The 17389-nt window shown below is 44.0% G+C and overlaps 2 protein-coding genes across 8 annotated transcripts in view; one reads left to right on the top strand and one right to left on the bottom strand.

Moving 5' to 3' along the window:
* Positions 1-13693, top strand: part of ZNF410 (zinc finger protein 410) — a 50191-nt gene extending 36498 nt beyond the window's left edge. For 5 of the 6 annotated variants that reach the window (XM_066344214.1, XM_066344216.1, XM_066344213.1 and 2 more), the window contains 5 exons: positions 5750-5839; positions 6309-6434; positions 7374-7514; positions 8966-9093; positions 12925-13693. In XM_066344214.1, the coding sequence (XP_066200311.1) occupies positions 5750-5839; positions 6309-6434; positions 7374-7514; positions 8966-9093; positions 12925-12963 (524 nt within the window). In that variant the 3' untranslated portion in view covers positions 12964-13693. The remainder of the gene's footprint in view (positions 1-5749; positions 5840-6308; positions 6435-7373; positions 7515-8965; positions 9094-12924) is intronic. The other variant, XM_066344215.1, reaches the window with a different exon arrangement.
* Positions 1-17389, bottom strand: part of FAM161B (FAM161 centrosomal protein B) — a 224201-nt gene that overhangs the window by 192125 nt on the left and 14687 nt on the right. Inside the window, exons 8-9 of one of the 2 annotated variants that reach the window (XR_010746302.1) lie at positions 15739-15881; positions 14188-15170 (exon numbers count right to left, since the gene is read on the bottom strand). Coding sequence is in view for 1 of the 2 variants with exons in the window: in XM_066344204.1 (XP_066200301.1) it covers positions 15032-15170; positions 15739-15881 (282 nt within the window). In the remaining variant the exon portion in view is untranslated. Of the gene's footprint in view, positions 1-13096; positions 15171-15738; positions 15882-17389 lie in introns of those variants that run through there. The other variant, XM_066344204.1, reaches the window with a different exon arrangement.

Raw genomic sequence — 17389 nt, 5'->3', positions numbered from 1 at the left:
TGGAATAGGTGTAAGTATACAAATACACTTTCAAAGACATTACATAGGCCCTAGCCGGTTGGCTCAGTGATAGAGCATCGGCCTGGTGTGCGAAAGTCCTGGGTTTTTTGTTTGTTTGTTTTTCATTTTTCCGAAGCTGGAAACGGGGAGGCAGTCAGACAGACTCCCACATGAGCCCGACTGGGATCCATCCGGCATGCCCACCAGGGGGCGATGCTCTGCCTCTCTGGGGCTGTCGCTCTGTTGCATCCAGAGCCATTCTAACGCCTGAAGCAGAGGCCACAGAGCCATCCTCAGCGCCCGGGCCATCTTTGCTCCAGTGGAGCCTTAGCTGCGGGAGGGGAAGATAGAGACAGAGAGGAAGGAGAGGGGAAGGGGTGGAGAAGCAGATGGGTGCTTCTCCTGTGTGCCCCAGCCGGGAATCGAACCCTGGACTCCCGCACGCCAAGTCGACGCTCTACCGCTGAGCCAACCGGCCAGGGCCAAAGTCCCGAGTTTGATTGCTAGTTAGGGCACACTGGAGAAGCGACCATCTGCTTCTCTCCCCTTTCTCTCCCTCTCCTCCTCTTCTCTTCCTGCAGCCAGTGGCTCGGTTGGTTCGAGCATCAGCCCCAGACGGGTTTGCTGGGTGGATCCCAGTCGGAACGCATGCGGGAGTCTGTCTATCTCCCCTCCTCTCATTTAAAACAAACAAATAAACAAATAAAAAAATGTTATGGACCACAGGAGTGTTGTAAACATAAAACTCGGAGCAGTTGGAAGAATAGGATAATCTAGAGCAGTGCTGCTACTTCCTTCAGGGCCCAGCTCCTGGGTTATCATCACACAGCCTAACTTGCTGCTTAGGAAAAGCTCAGTCTTCTGGGGTGTCTCCTTTACTCTCACACTACTGCTGCACTCACAGCACTCTGACACCCAATGTATGTGTGGGTTATTTCCCACACCAAGCAATCTCTGCCACACCAGTTGGGTGTCCGGCTTGGAAGGAGATAGGGTCAGATCCACAGGTCAAGGGCTCAGTCTCACGAGATTGCTTGCACGCTACCTCAGATGCCAGTGGCAAGTTGTCAGTCTCCAGGTTGTTCACAACTTCTCTCCAGCTTGGTTAAAAATCACGTTTTCATGATCCTCCCCTTTGGATTTAATTATTTTCAGAATAGCTTACAAAACTCAGGGAAACATGTTTATCAGTTTATTATATAATAAAGGATATGCTAAAGGATGCAGATGAACAGCCAGAAAAAGAGAACAAAAGGACGAGGTCTGGAAGCTTCCCAAGCAGAGGAGGTTCTGCCCCTGTGAAGTTAGGGTGCATCACCCTCAGCATGTAGATGTGTTCATCAACACAGAAGCTCTCTGAATCAGGTACTTTTGGGATTTTATGGAAGCTTCATCTCATAGACTGAAAATCCCAAGCTTCCAATCATGGCTTGGTCTTTCTTTTCTTTTTTTCTTTTTTTTTTTTTGGCTTGGTCTTTCTGATGACCAGCTCCCATTCAGGAGCCAGAAGAGCCACTGCATTTGAAAAGAAAGACACTATTACACCAGAAAATTCCAGGGGATATAGGAGCTCTGTGTCAGGAACCAGAATCAAAACTGTATATTAGAATAAAAGATGCTCCTAGTATTCTTATTACATGAGAAATTTACAAGGGTTTTAGGAGCTCTGCATCAAGAACTAGGATTAAAGGCTAAATGTTAGAACAAAAGACTTTCTTAGCACCCCTGTTTACAAGGATTTTAGGAGTTCTGTTTCAAGAACCAGGGGCAGAGACCAGTGTGTATATTTCTTATATCATACTTGCCATTTTCTTAACTTGCCCTGGGCACTCTGTTTCAAGGCTATGTCTATACTATTCCTTCTGTTTATAATTTTCTTCTAACCTTGTCATCTTTTAAAACCAGTTTACATTAAGCTTCTTTAAAAGAAAGTACCACAATCAGAATCATTTCCCTGCCTGACCTGTGGTGGCGCAGTCAACCTGGAGCACTGAGGTCCCCGATTTGAAACCTTGGGCTTGCCTGGTCAAGGCACAGATGGGAATTGATGCTTCCTGCTCCCCACTCCTCCTCTCTAAAACAAATAAATAAAATCTTTAAAAACAAAAATCAGGCCCTGGCCGGTTGGCTCAGTGGTAGAGCGTCGGCCTGGCATGCGGAGGTCCCGGGTTGGATTCCCGGCCAGGGCACACAGGAAAAGAGCCCATCTGCTTCTCCACCCCTCCCCCTCTCCTTCCTCTCTGTCTCTCTCTTCCCCTCCTGCAGCCAAGGCTCCATTGGAGCAAAGATGGCCCGGGCGCTGGGGATGGCTCCTTGACCTCTGCGCCAGGCGCTGGAGTGGCTCTGGTTGAGATGAGCGACGCCCCAGAGGGGCAGAGCATCGCCCCCTGGTGGGCAGAGCATCACCCCCTGGTGGGCGTGCCGGGTGGATCCCGGTCGGGAGTCTGTCTCACTGTCTCTCCCCGTTTCTAGCTTCAGAAAAATACAAAACTAAACAAAACAAAAATCATTTTCCTTTCTAAATGCACATAGCCCCCTCTTTTTTATTTTTGTTTATTTATTTTATTTGCGAGGGCGAAGAAGGGAGAGAGATGAGAAGCATCAACTTGTAGTTGCAGCCCTTCAGTTCATTGATTACTTCTCATACATGCCTTGACTGGGGGCTCTAGCCAAGCCAGTGAGTGACCTTGGGATCATGTTGATGATCCCATGCTCAAGCTGGATGAACCCTCACTGAAGCTGGTGACCTTAGGGTTTCAGACCTGGGAATTCAGTGTCCCAGGTTGACATTCTATCACCAGACAGGCAAATTTTTACTTACTGATTTTAGCAAGACAGGAAGTGGGGAAGAGAAAAAGAAAAAAAGAGGAACACTGATCTGTTCCTGTATGTACCCTGACCCAGGATTGAACCAGCAGCTTCTGCAATTCTGGACTATGCTCTAACCCAGTGGTCCCCAACTCCTGGGCCGCGGACCGGCACTGGTCCGTGGGCCATTTGGTACCGGTCCGCAGAGAAAGAATAAATAACTTACATTATTTCCGTTATTTATTTATTTATTTATTTATTTATTTATTTATTTTTACAGAGACAGAGAGAAGGATAGACAGGGACAGACAGACAGGAACGAAGAGATGAGAAGCATCAATCATTAGTTTTTCGTTGCGCATTGCGACACCTTAGTTGTTCATTGATTGCTTTCTCATATGTGCCTTGACCGTGGGCCTTCAGCAGACCGAGTAACCCCTTGCTCAAGCCAGCGACCTCAGGTCTAAGTGGGTGAGCTTTTTGCTCAAGCCAGATGAGCTCGTGCTCCAGCTGGCAACCTCGGGGTCTCGAACCTGGGTCCTCTGCATCCCAGTCCGATGCTCTATCCACTGTGCCACTGCCTGGTCAGGCCCGTTTTATTTATATTTAAGTCTGAATGATGTTTTATTTTTAAAAAATGACCAGATTCCCTCTGTTACATCTGTCTAAGACTCTCTCTCTTTTTTTTTTTTTTTTCTGAAGCTGGAAACAGGGAGAGACAGACAGACTCCCGCATGCGCCCGACCGGGATCCACCCGGCACGCCCACCAGGGGCGACGCTCTGCCCACCAGGGGGCGATGCTCTGCCCATCCTGGGCGTCGCCATGTTGCGACCAGAGCCACTCTAGCGCCTGGGGCAGAGGCCACAGAGCCATCCCCAGCGCCCGGGCCATCTTTGCTCCAATGGAGCCTTGGCTGCGGGAGGGGAAGAGAGAGACAGAGAGGGAAAGCGCGGCGGAGGGGTGGAGAAGCAAATGGGCGCTTCTCCTGTGTGCCCTGGCCGGGAATCGAACCCGGGTCCTCCGCACGCTAGGCCGACTCTCTACCGCTGAGCCAACCGGCCAGGGCTAAGACTCTCTCTTGACGCTTGTCTCGGTCACATGATACATTTATCTGTCCCACCCTAAAGGCCAGTCTGTAAAAATATTTTCTGACATTAAATCGGTCCGTGGCCCAAAAAAGGTTGGGGACCACTGCTCTAACCAACTGACCTATCTGGCCAGGGCTTATAGCTCTTTTTTGTACAAGAATTTATATTAAATTTATTTATAAATAACATTTCTCTCTTTGACACTAGTCTATGACACTTAGAAGATAGAGACTACGTCTGATTTTTTCACTTTCAATTTGAAATAATAATGGACCTAATGGATGCTACAAAAATACAAATTCTGTGTGTGCTTCACCCATCTTCCCCAGAAAGTGACATCTTATGTAGTCACAGTACATCATCAAAACCAGGATGTTGGCCTGACCTGTGGATCTTTTTTGTGTGTGTGTGACAGGGACAGATAGGGACAGACAGATAGGAAAGAGAGAGATGAGAAGCATCAATTCTTCGATGTGGCTCCTTAGTTTCTCATTGATTGCTTTCTCATATGTGCCTTGACCAGGGGGCTACAGCAGAGCGAGAGACTCCTTGCTCAAGCCAGCGACCTTAGGCTTAATTAAGTCAGTGATCTTGGGGTCATGTCTATGATCCCATGCTCAAGCCAGCGACCCCACGCTCAAGGAGGTGAGCCTGCACTGAAGCTGGATGAGCCTGCGCTCAAGCCAGTAACCTTGGTATTTTAAACCTGGGTCCTCTGTGTCCCAGTCTTACATTCTATCCACTGCGCCACCGCCTGATCAGGCAATAAATAAAATCTTTAAAAAAAACCAGAATGTGAACAGTACCTTTAGTCTATAGGCCTTATTCCATTTTTACCATGTATGTTTGATTTTTAAAATAACAAAGTAATACTGTAGGAAAAAAATTACAGAAAAGCAAAAAGAAAAAAAGAAATCGTTCTTTTTTTTTTTTTTCCTTGCATTTTTCTGAAGCTGGAAACAGGGAGAGACAGACAGATTCCCGCATGCGCCTGACCGGGATCCACCCGGCACGCCCACCAGGGGCGATGCTCTGCCCACCAGGGAGCGATGCTCTGCCCCTCCAGGCCGTCGCTCTGCCGCGACCAGAGCCACTCTAGCGCCTGGGGCAGAGGCCAAGGAGCCATCCCCAGCGCCCGGGCCATCTTTGCCCCAATGGAGCCTCGGCTGCGGGAGGGGAAGAGAGAGACAGAGAGGAAGGAGGGGGGAGGGTGGAGAAGCAAATGGGCGCTTCTCCTATGTGCCCTGGCCGGGAATCGAACCCGGGTCCCCCGCACGCCAGGCCGACGCTCTACCTCTGAGCCAACAGGCCAGGGCCAAGAAATCATTCTTAATATCACAATTAGGATATTTATTTTTAACATGATACAGATTTTTCTATGTACCTCTTAACTAAACATGGTTTTGTTTGCTTTATAAAATGAGAATATATAATACTTTATAACCTTTAAAAATTTGTATTTTTAAATGGATCTAGAAACTGATTCTTAAAGAGAATTGATATAAGGTAAAAATTCTGACAGCATATTTTATACACCGTTAATCTTGCTATCCTCAGAGGGATGGGGTCACTGAAGACGGTAGGTCAGTGCAGTTGAGTCAGCTCTTGAGCCCGGAGGGAGAAGAAGTCTGATGCTCAGAGGCAGCCACTCTTAGAGAGAAAAAAGCAGGGCTGCCTGGTGGTGGTTGCTAGGAGGTCGTTGAGAAGTGACATTTGCTAGATGGCCCAGTTGAAATAATAGAGCCTGAATTTAAGAAACCAGTCATTGGAAACAAAATGGTTGATGGGAAAAGAGTGATAGCTAATCAGTTCATCAGAAGACTGAGTCTTTATCTCATTTTCCATTTCTAGGAGAGAAGCCTTTCCTTTGTGAAGCCCAAGGATGTGGCCGTTCCTTTGCTGAGTATTCTAGCCTCCGAAAACATTTGGTGGTTCACTCAGGTATTCAGATCATCATACAGAAGAACCACCAGTGTGTATGTTGAAGACTGTGCAAGTGGTGGCAGGATATAGGACAAGGGGATGTTGTGAACCCAGGGTTGGAGTCCTTGAGGACAGTACATAGCATATCCTAGAGGTCCATCAAAGGCTGTATCTGAAAAGGGAAGCAAATACTCTGTGTGGCTGCCGTGATCTAACAGCAAAGATGTTTTGTGAAGGCAGCAGTACAGTGGGTCTGGATAAGACGGGCTGAGAACGATGAACATGCTAAGCCTTCCTGGTGTACTTGTCCTGCCTTCTTTCATGTACGGAAGGTTGAGAGGTGGAGAAGGTGGGGAGTGGGAGAAGGAGCAGCCTCTTTTGTTTAATTAACACTCTCTGGGCTTCCCCATCTAGGCCTTGAGTCCATTTTCTTGTCAGAGTGTACCATGTCTTTAACTCCCCTGTCTTTACCTGGTCCCCGTTTCAGGAGAGAAGCCTCATCAGTGTCAAGTCTGTGGGAAGACCTTCTCTCAAAGTGGGAGCAGGAATGTGCACATGAGAAAGCATCACTTACAGCTGGGAACAGCGGGGAGTCAAGAGCAGGAGCAAACGGGTGAGGGGAGAGGGTATGGTGGAGGGCTGAATCTTCTGACCAGATAATTGACCAGCTGGTTATCTGGAAATTTTCTGGTTCTATTTTGGTTACAGACCTGGTCTCATTTGATGGGCTAGTGCAGTGGTCAGCAAACTCATTAGTCAACAGAGCCAAATATCAACAGTACAACGATTGACATTTCTTTTGAGAGCCAAATTATTTAAACTTAAACTATATAGGTAGGTACATTTCTTATCGAGGTAGCGCCCTCACGTGGTATTTTGTGGAAGAGCCATACTCAAGAGGCCAAAGAGCCGCATGTGGCTCATGAGCCGCAGTTTGCTGACCACTGGACTAGTGGTTCCCAAATGTAGCTATATAGTAAAATCCTCTGCAGACTTTTAAAACATATATATTCATATTGCTTGTCATTTATCAAACAAAATGGCTTGATAAATGAAATTATTTGGAAGATCCTAGAATATGTTGTTTTAAAAGTTCCCTTAGTGAGTTGTATTGTAACTAGTGCTGATCCATGAACCAATGTTTGAGTATCTCTGTGATAAAGATTTCTGTGTGACAAGAGTTTAAGCACTTTTTATTTAACAGTCATGACTTCATTTTTACCCTAACTTAAATTCTATAATGCTTTTTATTATTTTTTCCATGTTTTTCCTAAAACAATTATTTCATTCCACATACTCCTTTTTAAGGGACCATCCATCCCATTTCATATGCTAATTATCCAGAACTGATCATAAGCAAGGCTGTTCATCCATGAGACTCAACCCTTCCTTTCTATTCTTATTCTTGCTTCTAAGAGTAGGTGAAATAGGAGGTCTTATCTAAGATACAAGTTAATTTCTAATTCTCAAGAAAAGGGCAGCTTCCTGTGAACGAAAATGGGGCCAGGCATAGCCTGGAGTGCTTGCATCTCACATCCTGTTCTCTGTGCAGCTGAGTCACTAATGGGCAGCAGTTTGCTTGAAGAGGCTTCAGTACCCAGTAAAAACCTGGTGTCTGTGAATTCCCAGCCCAGCCTTGGTGGAGAGTCCTTGAACCTACCAAGTACCAATTCTATCCTAGGAGTTGATGATGGTAAGAACGTCAGCTCTCCTTTATTTGGGGAAACTGGGCTGTGACTGGAGATTAAAGAATGGGGTTGTCTCCAAAATGGAGGTTTTCATTTCATTTCCTGTGAGTAACTGTGCTATGATTGAGTAGCATTTGTGTTGTCTCTGGGGTGGATAAGTGAATTTGTTTAAAAAAAATTTTTTTTTATTGAAAAGATAATATAACAATAAATATAACAATAAATAAAGAGAAAAAATTTTAAGAAGAAAATTATCTTAGCATCCTAGCCCAACTATTTCTATCTTTCCTATTGCAGTTATGGAAGAACTTAACTTTTAAAACATTTAAACAGAACATACCAGGTTTTACAGAGGAGATATAAAGCAATTTCTCCATACCTTCAAAAGCCATATCTTCTGGAGAAAAGAAAGGGCTCTCTAGGAAACAGTTGCTCCTCTCTGGTATAGAAATTTCACCCAAGTTACACAGGCCAGGCCCTCTTCTCTGAAAAACTTAACAGGTGAGGTCAGCATGCATTTATTCAGTGCCTACTCTGTGCCTGGCACCATGGGGAAGATGGAAGTAGAAGACAGGGACCTTAAAATCTAGTTGAGAAGTCAAACCTTCCATATGGGCACCAACATGGAATGAACAGAAGACAGCATATAAGCAGACATTAAATTATACAGTATAGTTTGGAAAAGCACTGTAAGCTAAGAAGCCCCTAAAAAGAACTTAGATTAATTGAGGGTTAAGTGGTTTATATATAAACTGTTTCCAAAAGATCTTCATGGTGATCCCACTAATGAGCATTTAATGTCTGAAATCTGTTTTATTTACTTGTATCCTACTCAGTCAATTTGGGTATAAATGACTGTATTTGTGTAACTTCTACACAGAGCTAACAAGGTGTTGGTGTATGCCACACAGTTGAGGCCCCCTCTGTTTCATGAGTGATCCTAGTGACTGAGGCACGAGGCACAGAATTGCCCGGAGATACTATGCCAGCCTTCAGGAAGAAGGTCTTAGGGGAGGAGAGCACACTGAGTGGGAGCTTTGAAGCCGAGTTTAAGCTCTTGACCTGCACCTGTTGTGCTCTTTGTATCATTGTTGACTGCTTTAACGGGAAGGGGGCTCTGCCTTCCTGGTCTGCCTGCCTCAGCAGCTTTTGCCCTGTTTCCTATGGTGTTAATCCAATTAAAAGATAATAAAGTGATGCTACTCTAAATTGATATATTGAAAAATGGTCAGCTCCTTTGTCAAGATTGTTTTGCCTTTTTTCCCATTCCCCCTTTTGTATAATACTTTCCAGATACACTGGTAAGGATTATCAGATAAGCATTAATGTGGAAGAAATACAGGAACATGGGATTCAGTTTTTCAGGGAACATTTTAAAAATTCTTAAGAGGCCTGATAAAGCAAGTAGATAGATCTGTGGATGCACTTTTATTGAAACATTTTTCTGCTGTTTCAGAGGTGCTTGCTGAAGGATCCCCACGTCCTCTGTCTTCAGTGCCTGATGTGACACATCACTTGGTGACCATGCAGTCAGGGAGGCAGTCATATGAGGTTTCTGTCTTAACTGCCGTAAATCCACAGGAGGTAAAACTCTCACCCTTACTTTGTTCCTGTGGAGAATAATGTGGAGAATGTTTGGGAATCTAGTTTAGAAGATATGAAAAATTCTCCAATTTCAATTTTCTGGAAAATTTGAATAGAATATCTTCCTGTAAGCTCAGTATGAGTCCAGCTTTGAAAGGAGCCAGAGAGGTAGGGTTTCTGAGTTGGGAGCATGGTCAGTTACAGGTGAGACTCTGAGCTTTAATTTTCTGCATTCACGTGCCTTAATGACTATCTGCTCCTACTGTTTTTTGCCTCACTATGAGATGAGTTTGCTTTTATTTTTATAGAGAAATTAACATCCCAGGGCAAAGTGGTCCCTAAGCAAAAAAGGTGATGGCAAAATCATTTTTTTTAAATTATTTTTCAATTTGAAAAGGTCATTTGTCTAGAAGATATGCTGATCCAACTTGGGCATAAAGAAATGTGTTCTCTGGCTTATTGAATGAGAACCATGATCTCAATTAAAGAGGGATTTTAATATCATTAAGAACAAAGATGTGTCATTAGAAACCAAGGCTAAGGTCATCCATACTCTTGTATTCCAAGTTACTATGTACAGATGCAAAAGTTGGACAGTAAAGAAGGCTGATAGGGGAAAAATTCATTCATTTGAAATATGTTGATGAAGAAGAGCTCTTATGGATACCTTTGAGCACCAAAAAGATGAACAAGTGGGTTCTAGAGCAAATTAAGCCTGAAACAGGTGGAGGCAAAAATGAAGCTTTCCTACTTTGGGCATATCATGAGAAGGCAGGGTTCTTTGGAAAAGACAATAATGCTGGGAAAATAGAAGGCAGCAGCAAAAGAGGAAGAGCAAACATGAAATGAAGTGACTCCATAAAAGCAGCCATAGGCATGGGTCTACAGGAGCTGGGCGGGGCAGTCGAAGACAGGGAATCATGGACATCACCCATTCATAGGGTTGGAGCTGAATCAGTGGCATGCAACGCACATACTCACTGGTTCTTTCTTAAGTTATTTTCTCCTGGTTAGTGCTTTGTAACATGTCTCACCTGTGGAGTCTTCCTTTATCTATTTTATCCTCATTTATCTATTTTAAAATCTTTATTATGGCCCTGGTGGTGGTGCAGTGGGTAGAGTGTCATCCTGGAGCACCAAGGTTGCCAGTTCAATACCAGGGTTGCCAGCTTGATCCTAGGGTTGCCAGCCAGTCCAGGGGTCAGAGGCTCAATCCTGTGGGTGCTGGTTAGAGCCCTGGTCAGGGCATGTGTGGGAAGCAGCAAATGGCAACAATGAAGTAGAACGAGTTAATGCTTCTCTCTCTGTCTTTTTATACCCCACCTTCCTCTGTCTCTCAAAAAAAAAATCTTTATAAAAAAAAATCTTTATTATGTAAGTGTTCAAAGAATATGATGAGAAAATAGTATGTCTTTTGTGTGTAAGAGAGAGAAAGACAGACAGACACAGGAAGGAGGAGAGATAAGTATAAACTTACAGTTGCATCACTTTATTCATTGATTGTTTCTTGGCCCTGGCTGGTTGGCTCAGTGGGTAGAGTGTCGGCCCGGCGAGCGGATGTCCCGGCTTTGATCCCCAGTCAGGGCACACAGGAGAAGTGACCATCTGCTTCTCTCCCCCTCCCTCTCGCAGCCAGTGGCTCAGTTGGTTTGCGTGTTGGCCCCAGGCTCTGAGGATAGCTTGGTTGATTTGAACATTGGCCCCAGACAGGGTTTGCCGAGTTGATCCCAGTCAGAGAGCATATGGGAGTCTATTTCCCCTCTCGTTTAAAAAAAAAAAAAAGAAAATAATCTACTGATACAATAATTGGTCTCCTGTAAATATGCTCTAAAAACAAAAATAACATCAGAATAACCAAATCAAGTATCAGAAATTTTCATGGAAAAGATCAAAACTACATCTTATCCAGATGGTTCAGACTGGATAATTTCTGTTTTCCCTCAGTATTGCCAGGTCTCCCAAGATCAAAAGATTCATTGGGCAGGCCTACTGGGACCATGGGCTTTTATGTCCTTCCAACTAAAGGTCATCCCAGATGGGGTCTTGTGTCACATTGAGTTCACATTCTTTTTTTTTTTTTTAATTATTTATTTATTTTTAGAGAAGAGAGACAAAGATAGATAAAGGGGGAGGAGCAGGAAGCATCCACTCCCATATGTACCTTGACTGGGCAAGCCCAGGGTTTTGAACTGGCGACCTCAGTGTTCCAGGTCAACGCTTGATCCACTGCGCCACCACAGGTCAGGCCTTGAGTTCACAATCTTGAACTCAAGAACCAGTATAAGTGATTGCCAGCTAGCTTGACTATATTTTAGAATGTTTCCTAGATAAAACAAAGAGAGACACAAATTAGAAATTCCATAACATTTCTCATAAAGCGCCATTGTTAAGGTGTTTTTTTTTCCCCCTTTTTGTGCTATTGGTAAGTTTGAGTTCAAACATCTAGATTTTGGTCTAGGTTAAAAACACACCATTCTTACATCCCTGCCACACACAGCATGAAATGAAATATGTGATTTCTTTAAATTTTTTAAAAATGTCTTTAAATTCTATACTATTAAATTCTATATAAAGCCTGACCTGTGGTGGCGCAGTGGATGGAGTGTAGACCTGGAAGGCTGAGGTCTTGGGTTCGGAACCCTGGGCTTGCCTGGTCGAGGCGCATATGGGAGTTGATGCTTCCTGCTCCTCCCATCCCCCCTTTTCTCTCTCTCTATCTCTCTCTTTAAAGTGAATATATATATATATATTTTTTTTTTACAGAGACAGAGTCAGAGAGAGGGACTGATAGGGACAGATAGACAGGAATGGAGAGAGATGAGAAGCATCAATCATCAGTTTTTCGTTGTGGCACTTTAGTTGTTCACTGATTGCTTTCTCATATGTGCCTTGACCACGAGCCTTCAGCAGACTGAGTAACCCCTTGCTCAAGCCAGCAACCTTGGGTCCAATCTGGTGAGCTTTGCTCAAACCAGATGAGCCCGCACTCAAGCTCGAGACCTCGGGGTCTCGAACCTGGGTCCTCCACATCCCAGTCCGATGCTCTATCCACTGCGCCACCACCTGGTCAGGCGTGAATAAATATATTTTTTTAATTCTATATAAAGTACCTTCATCCAACTTGAGATCAAGTAAATACACCTCCAGCTCAAGAATTTATCTGATTAGGTTTTAATAAACCCGGTTAGTGTCTTGAATTTCACTGTATTATTACCTCATTTTCTTTTCATAACAAAGTGGAACCCAATTTCATCAATTGGTTTTTCAAAACCACCTTTCAACAGATGCCTTAAATTCAGAATAAAATGTCCATGTTAGCTGCCACCCTGCTGGAGTCTCTCAGGCTGTATCCCTTCAGCACAAGAAAGATATTCCTTTAAGCCTGGGGAATCCCTGGATTTCTTCAGAGTGTGGTCTAGCTGTCACATAGAACCCTGGGAACAGCCTCTCATTCCTTTTACCTTTCCTGCTTGAACCTGCAGCCTGTACTTGGGCTAACACTGACTGACATAAAATTTTTGGTTTCACCATTTCTGATTTTCCTGTAAGTTATAGATTCCTCCATCACTGACTAGTAAGTACATGACTGTGCTAACAGTAGTTCGGCTCATAGACTCAGGATGTTTCATTACTACATTGAAAATGACAGCGTCATGAAGTGTCCACAGTGCTATCTCAAGGCCAGTGTGCGCATGTGTCTTGCTTTGGAACTAGATGACTGCCTCACTTGTACAGCACATTCCCCATTCATGCTCATAAACCTGTCAGTGTGAATTAATTTTCTTTAATTCATTGGTAGCCTATTCCAGATTTCATTTTACTCTTTTACAGTTACTAAGCCAAGGAGATTTAACTGAAAGACGGACATGAGCATGGTGCAGAGTCCTGGAAAAGCAGCTCTACTCCCAGAGTGCATATAGTGGGAACGGCTTGCTTACGGCTCACGGTCTGACAGGACCAAAATGAATCTGTGAATGACAAGACCCTACTTTTCCTCTGCTCATCTTCCCTGGCACAGACAAGGAACGCAGGACTTCTCTTCAGACTCTTACCTGATCCAGAAAAGGAAGGAAACAGTGCATGTGGGCTGGGTAACTGTACCTGCCTCTCTTCCCACTGCAAAATTTTGGGATGGACTTCTTCCAAAAATGAATTTGATTACATGTCGGCTTAAGTTTCTCAGTATAATTGTTGAAAGGAGGTTTTCCTATGAAAAGCTTTTATCCCAGCTTGGCTGTCTTTTCACATGGATGAACTAAGTCCTGCCACCAACCATAAAACTTCACCAAGAAGCTGAGCTTTCAAGATGCCTTGTTGCTTTAGAGAAGGGAGTGATGTCAGTTCTGTTGCGACATTCTCCCTTTAGCAACCTGAGTAAGAGACTCCCCACCACTGGGCTGCAAAAAAATAAATTACTTGAATCCCTACTTGGCCCAGGCTGAAGTACTATCATGTCCCGTACACCTCTACTTGGTCACTTTGTTTTCTTTGTTTATGGAACATACAGTAGCATGTATAAAAGGTATTGTTTTTAAGTTAAAAAAATCACGATTCAGAGCTTCAATTGTTTTCCCTTTAAATAAACAAAACGGCCCAGTCAGTTCTTTGGCTTCTTGTTTTAGACAGAATTTGTTTTCTTAGGAGATTAAGAAAGTTGTTCTGTCTTCCCCTTTAAGATAAGGATCCCATGCAGGTGAAACAGCTTGGGAGTCTTGGGAAACATGACAGGAACATCGCTGTCTCTAATTAGCAAACCCAGATGATAGTTAATCAGACTGTCACTCTGTCATCACCAGAAAGGACCATGTCTGAGTCTAGAAAATTGGCAATAATAACAGGTACTTCTGAATTTCCCTAGAAAATTTAAAAAAACATGAGAAAGGTGCTTCTGTTAGAGTAGGCACTCTTGTTATTATCCTGTCTCTATAGCTACTGAGAGAATATCTAATTATAATTGATGAGAAGAAAAGTGTTCCAAAGATCACTTACTAGTAGAAAATCATGGCTGTCAGAGGAGTTTTAAATTTATTTAGAATGAACCTCATGCTGACACACGTATACACATGCTCACAGGTAACATTCTACATAGGTAACAGGAAAGAACTTTTAAATAAAGTAATTATAGTTCTTAATTTGTTAATGACATGTATAATTATCCTGTGCTATGAAGACTGAGTTCGTGACAGTTCTTGAAATGTCAGTTTTTATTTTCCTGTAGGCTGACTTTTATACTAGAGCAGTGCTTCTCCACTGGGGACATTTTGTACCCCACTCCCCTGGGGACATTTGGCAATGTCTAGAAACATGTTTGGTTGTCACAACTGGGGAGTTGTTCATGGCACCTGGTGAGTAGAGGCCAGGAATACTGCTACACATCCTACAGTGTAAGGACAGCTCCCTCTCCCCACACCCAGCAAAGACTCATCTGGCCCAAAATGTCCATAGGGCTGAGGTTGAAACCTTGCACTAGAAGCTGCAAACTTGACCTCCCTCCCCCGGGTGTTTTATTTTTTCCATACAATATTTGCAAGCACTTTTTAAATAGTTGCCACCACGCAGGTTTCTGGCCTCTGGTGAAAATGCAGTTGATCTGGCAATTTTGGGCTGTCTTCTAACAGAGACTCCAGTCTCTCCTGCTGTCTTATAGCCTGCCCATTTGACCCATTTGTTTTCTGACTAGTCCCGGCAGGCGGTTGGGTTTGTGCCCTTTTTCTGTACCTAATGTGTAAGTGTGAGGCACGAAGAGCCCCTCACTTGGCTCAGGTTCCCGACTCGGAGCTTCTCCACTTCTTTTTCTTGAACCATTCCCTGTTATCTGCGACTTTTCCCCGTTCTCCAAGAACAGCCATGATTTAAAACCATGTTTCTGCCTGCCTTGATTTAACCCCATGTTAGCTGCTTAATATTTATTGAAAAGCAGTCGTTTTAAGTGTACTGATTAAGCAAGTGATTGGAGATTATCTAGCAATCCAAAAAACAGCTCCTCCTGTTCTTTCTTGGGGCTTGTCGGCTGTCCTGGAGATCCTTCTAAATCCTGCTGTGGCTCTCTGATGCCGAGTTTTGCTGTATCATGGGTGCTGCAGAATAAATCAAAACATGAAAAAATATTTTTAATTAAAGCATTATCTAAAGCTGAAGGATGGTCTCAGCACTTTCATTATTTTATAAGGGGTGTAAAAGGAAATTTCTAGATGACAAACAGGGATAAGAATTAGGGGGAGGGGCCATTAGGACTTAAAAAAACAAAATTGAGAATATTGGAGATACTATGCTTTTCTCCCATAGACAACATGATCTCAATGGAGGAGGTGGTACTAATGAGTTACTTTTAAAAAGTGCTAGAAAAGCATTTTTATCATTTTATGGGAGGTAAACATACAGATGATTTTTCAAAAATGGAGTGGAAATACTTTTGACTGCTGGCAATGGAACCGGAATGGGAAAATTATGTTTCAAGTTTTAGGAATCTAGACAGTGTACAATGGTTTATTCACAATGGCACTTCTCTCCCGATTCCAATGTGTGATTTGGAGATCTCTGGATAGTATTCTCTAAGTATAGGCCTCAAAATATGAGTGGCTGTTCCAAAGGTCCCTCCCAGGGCATCACTAGGGATTACAGCAGGATGATAGCATCTTGGGTTACCTGGGGTAATCGGGGACTTCTGACTGCTCTTTCTGCTGCATAGCCCTGGTGCCCTGACCCTTGTTCCTCACAAAGGCTTCATCCAGTCCAGCCTGCTTCAGGGTGTCTTGATACCGTTGTGCTGCTGCTTTTCTGGCAAGGTCCTGTGAGATGGACATTGCTGTTGCTGTCTTATGAATTACTTGGTAATTCTAAATTACTAATTTAACCCATATCCTTACAGTACTGCTCACCACCACCACTACCCACCCCCATCAGAGGGCAGAGATTTGCATAGAAATGACCTAGAGCTTTGTTTTTAAGCCTCACAGGGCATAGGAACTACCTAAAGATTTTGTTAAAATGTAGACTCTTGCCTGACCAGGTGGTGGTGCAATGAATAGAAAGTCGGACTGGGATGCTGAGGACCCAGGTTTGAAGCCCCGAGTCTTGAGCACGGGGTCGCTGGCTTGAGTGTGGGATCAAAGATATGACCCTATGTTCACTGGCTTGAGCCCAAGGTCGCTGGCTTGAACAAGGGGTTACTGGGTCTGCTGGAGCCCCCAGTCAAGGCACATATGAGAAAGCAATCAAGGAACAACTAAGGTGTTACAACTATGAGTTGATGCTTCTTATCTCTTCCCCTCATGTCTGTCTGTCCCTATCTGTCCCTCTCTATCACTCTTTCACCCACACACAAAAGTATATAGATTCTTATTTGGTAGGTCTCAGAAGGAGCCTGCCATCCTGTATTTCTGAGTCCCAGGAAATGCCAGCTATTGATTAGGGAGCCACACCTTTGAGAAGCACCGACTTTGATTTTTTTTTTTTTTTTTTTTTTTTTTTACAGAGACAGAGAGTCAGAGAGAGGGATAGACAGGAACGGAGAGAGATGAGAAGCATCAATCATTAGTTTTTCATTGCATGTTGCAACACCTTAGTTGTTCATTGATTGCTTTCTCATGTGCCTTGACCGCGGGCCTTCAGCAAACCGAGTAACCCCTTTGCTGGAACCAGTGACCTTGGGTCCAAGCTGGTGAGCTTTTTGCTCAAACCAGATGAGCCCGCGCTCAAGCTGGCGACCTCGGGGTCTCGAACCTGGGTCCTCTGCATCCCAGTCCGACGCTCTATCCACTGCGCCACCGCCTGGTCAGGCCAGACTTTGATTTTTGAAAGACTAAGTTAAGTGAGAGCTGGAAGAAAATGACAGACTGAAAACTGAAGATTCAAAAACAACCAAACCATCATCAGGGACACTAAACTATAAACTACATGAGTAACACTTTTTTTTTTTTTTTTATGACAGAGGGACAGACAGGAAGGGAGAGAAATGAGAAGCATCATTTCTTTGCAGTTCCTCAGTTGTTTTATTGATTGCTTTCTTATATGTGCCGTGATGGGGGGGTGGAAGGTGGGCTACAGCAAAGCAAGTGACCCCTTGCTCAAGCCAGCGACTATGGGGTCATGTCTATGATCCCACGCTCAAGCCAGTGACCCTGTGCTCAAGCTGGTGAGCCCTTGCTCAAGCTAGCGACCTTGGGGTTTCGAACCTGGGGACTCTGCATCCCAGTCTGACGCTCTATCCACTGCGCCATCACCTGGTCAGGCTACATGAGTAGCACTCTTAACAGGATAGGTGGTATGCATGTGGACCACAAAGGGTTATTTTCAT

This window comes from Saccopteryx leptura, chromosome 6 (assembly GCF_036850995.1).
Source record: "Saccopteryx leptura isolate mSacLep1 chromosome 6, mSacLep1_pri_phased_curated, whole genome shotgun sequence".
Lineage (NCBI taxonomy): Eukaryota > Metazoa > Chordata > Mammalia > Chiroptera > Emballonuridae > Saccopteryx > Saccopteryx leptura.
Note: the sequence above shows the minus strand (reverse complement) of the source record. Positions and strands in the feature narration are given on the sequence as shown.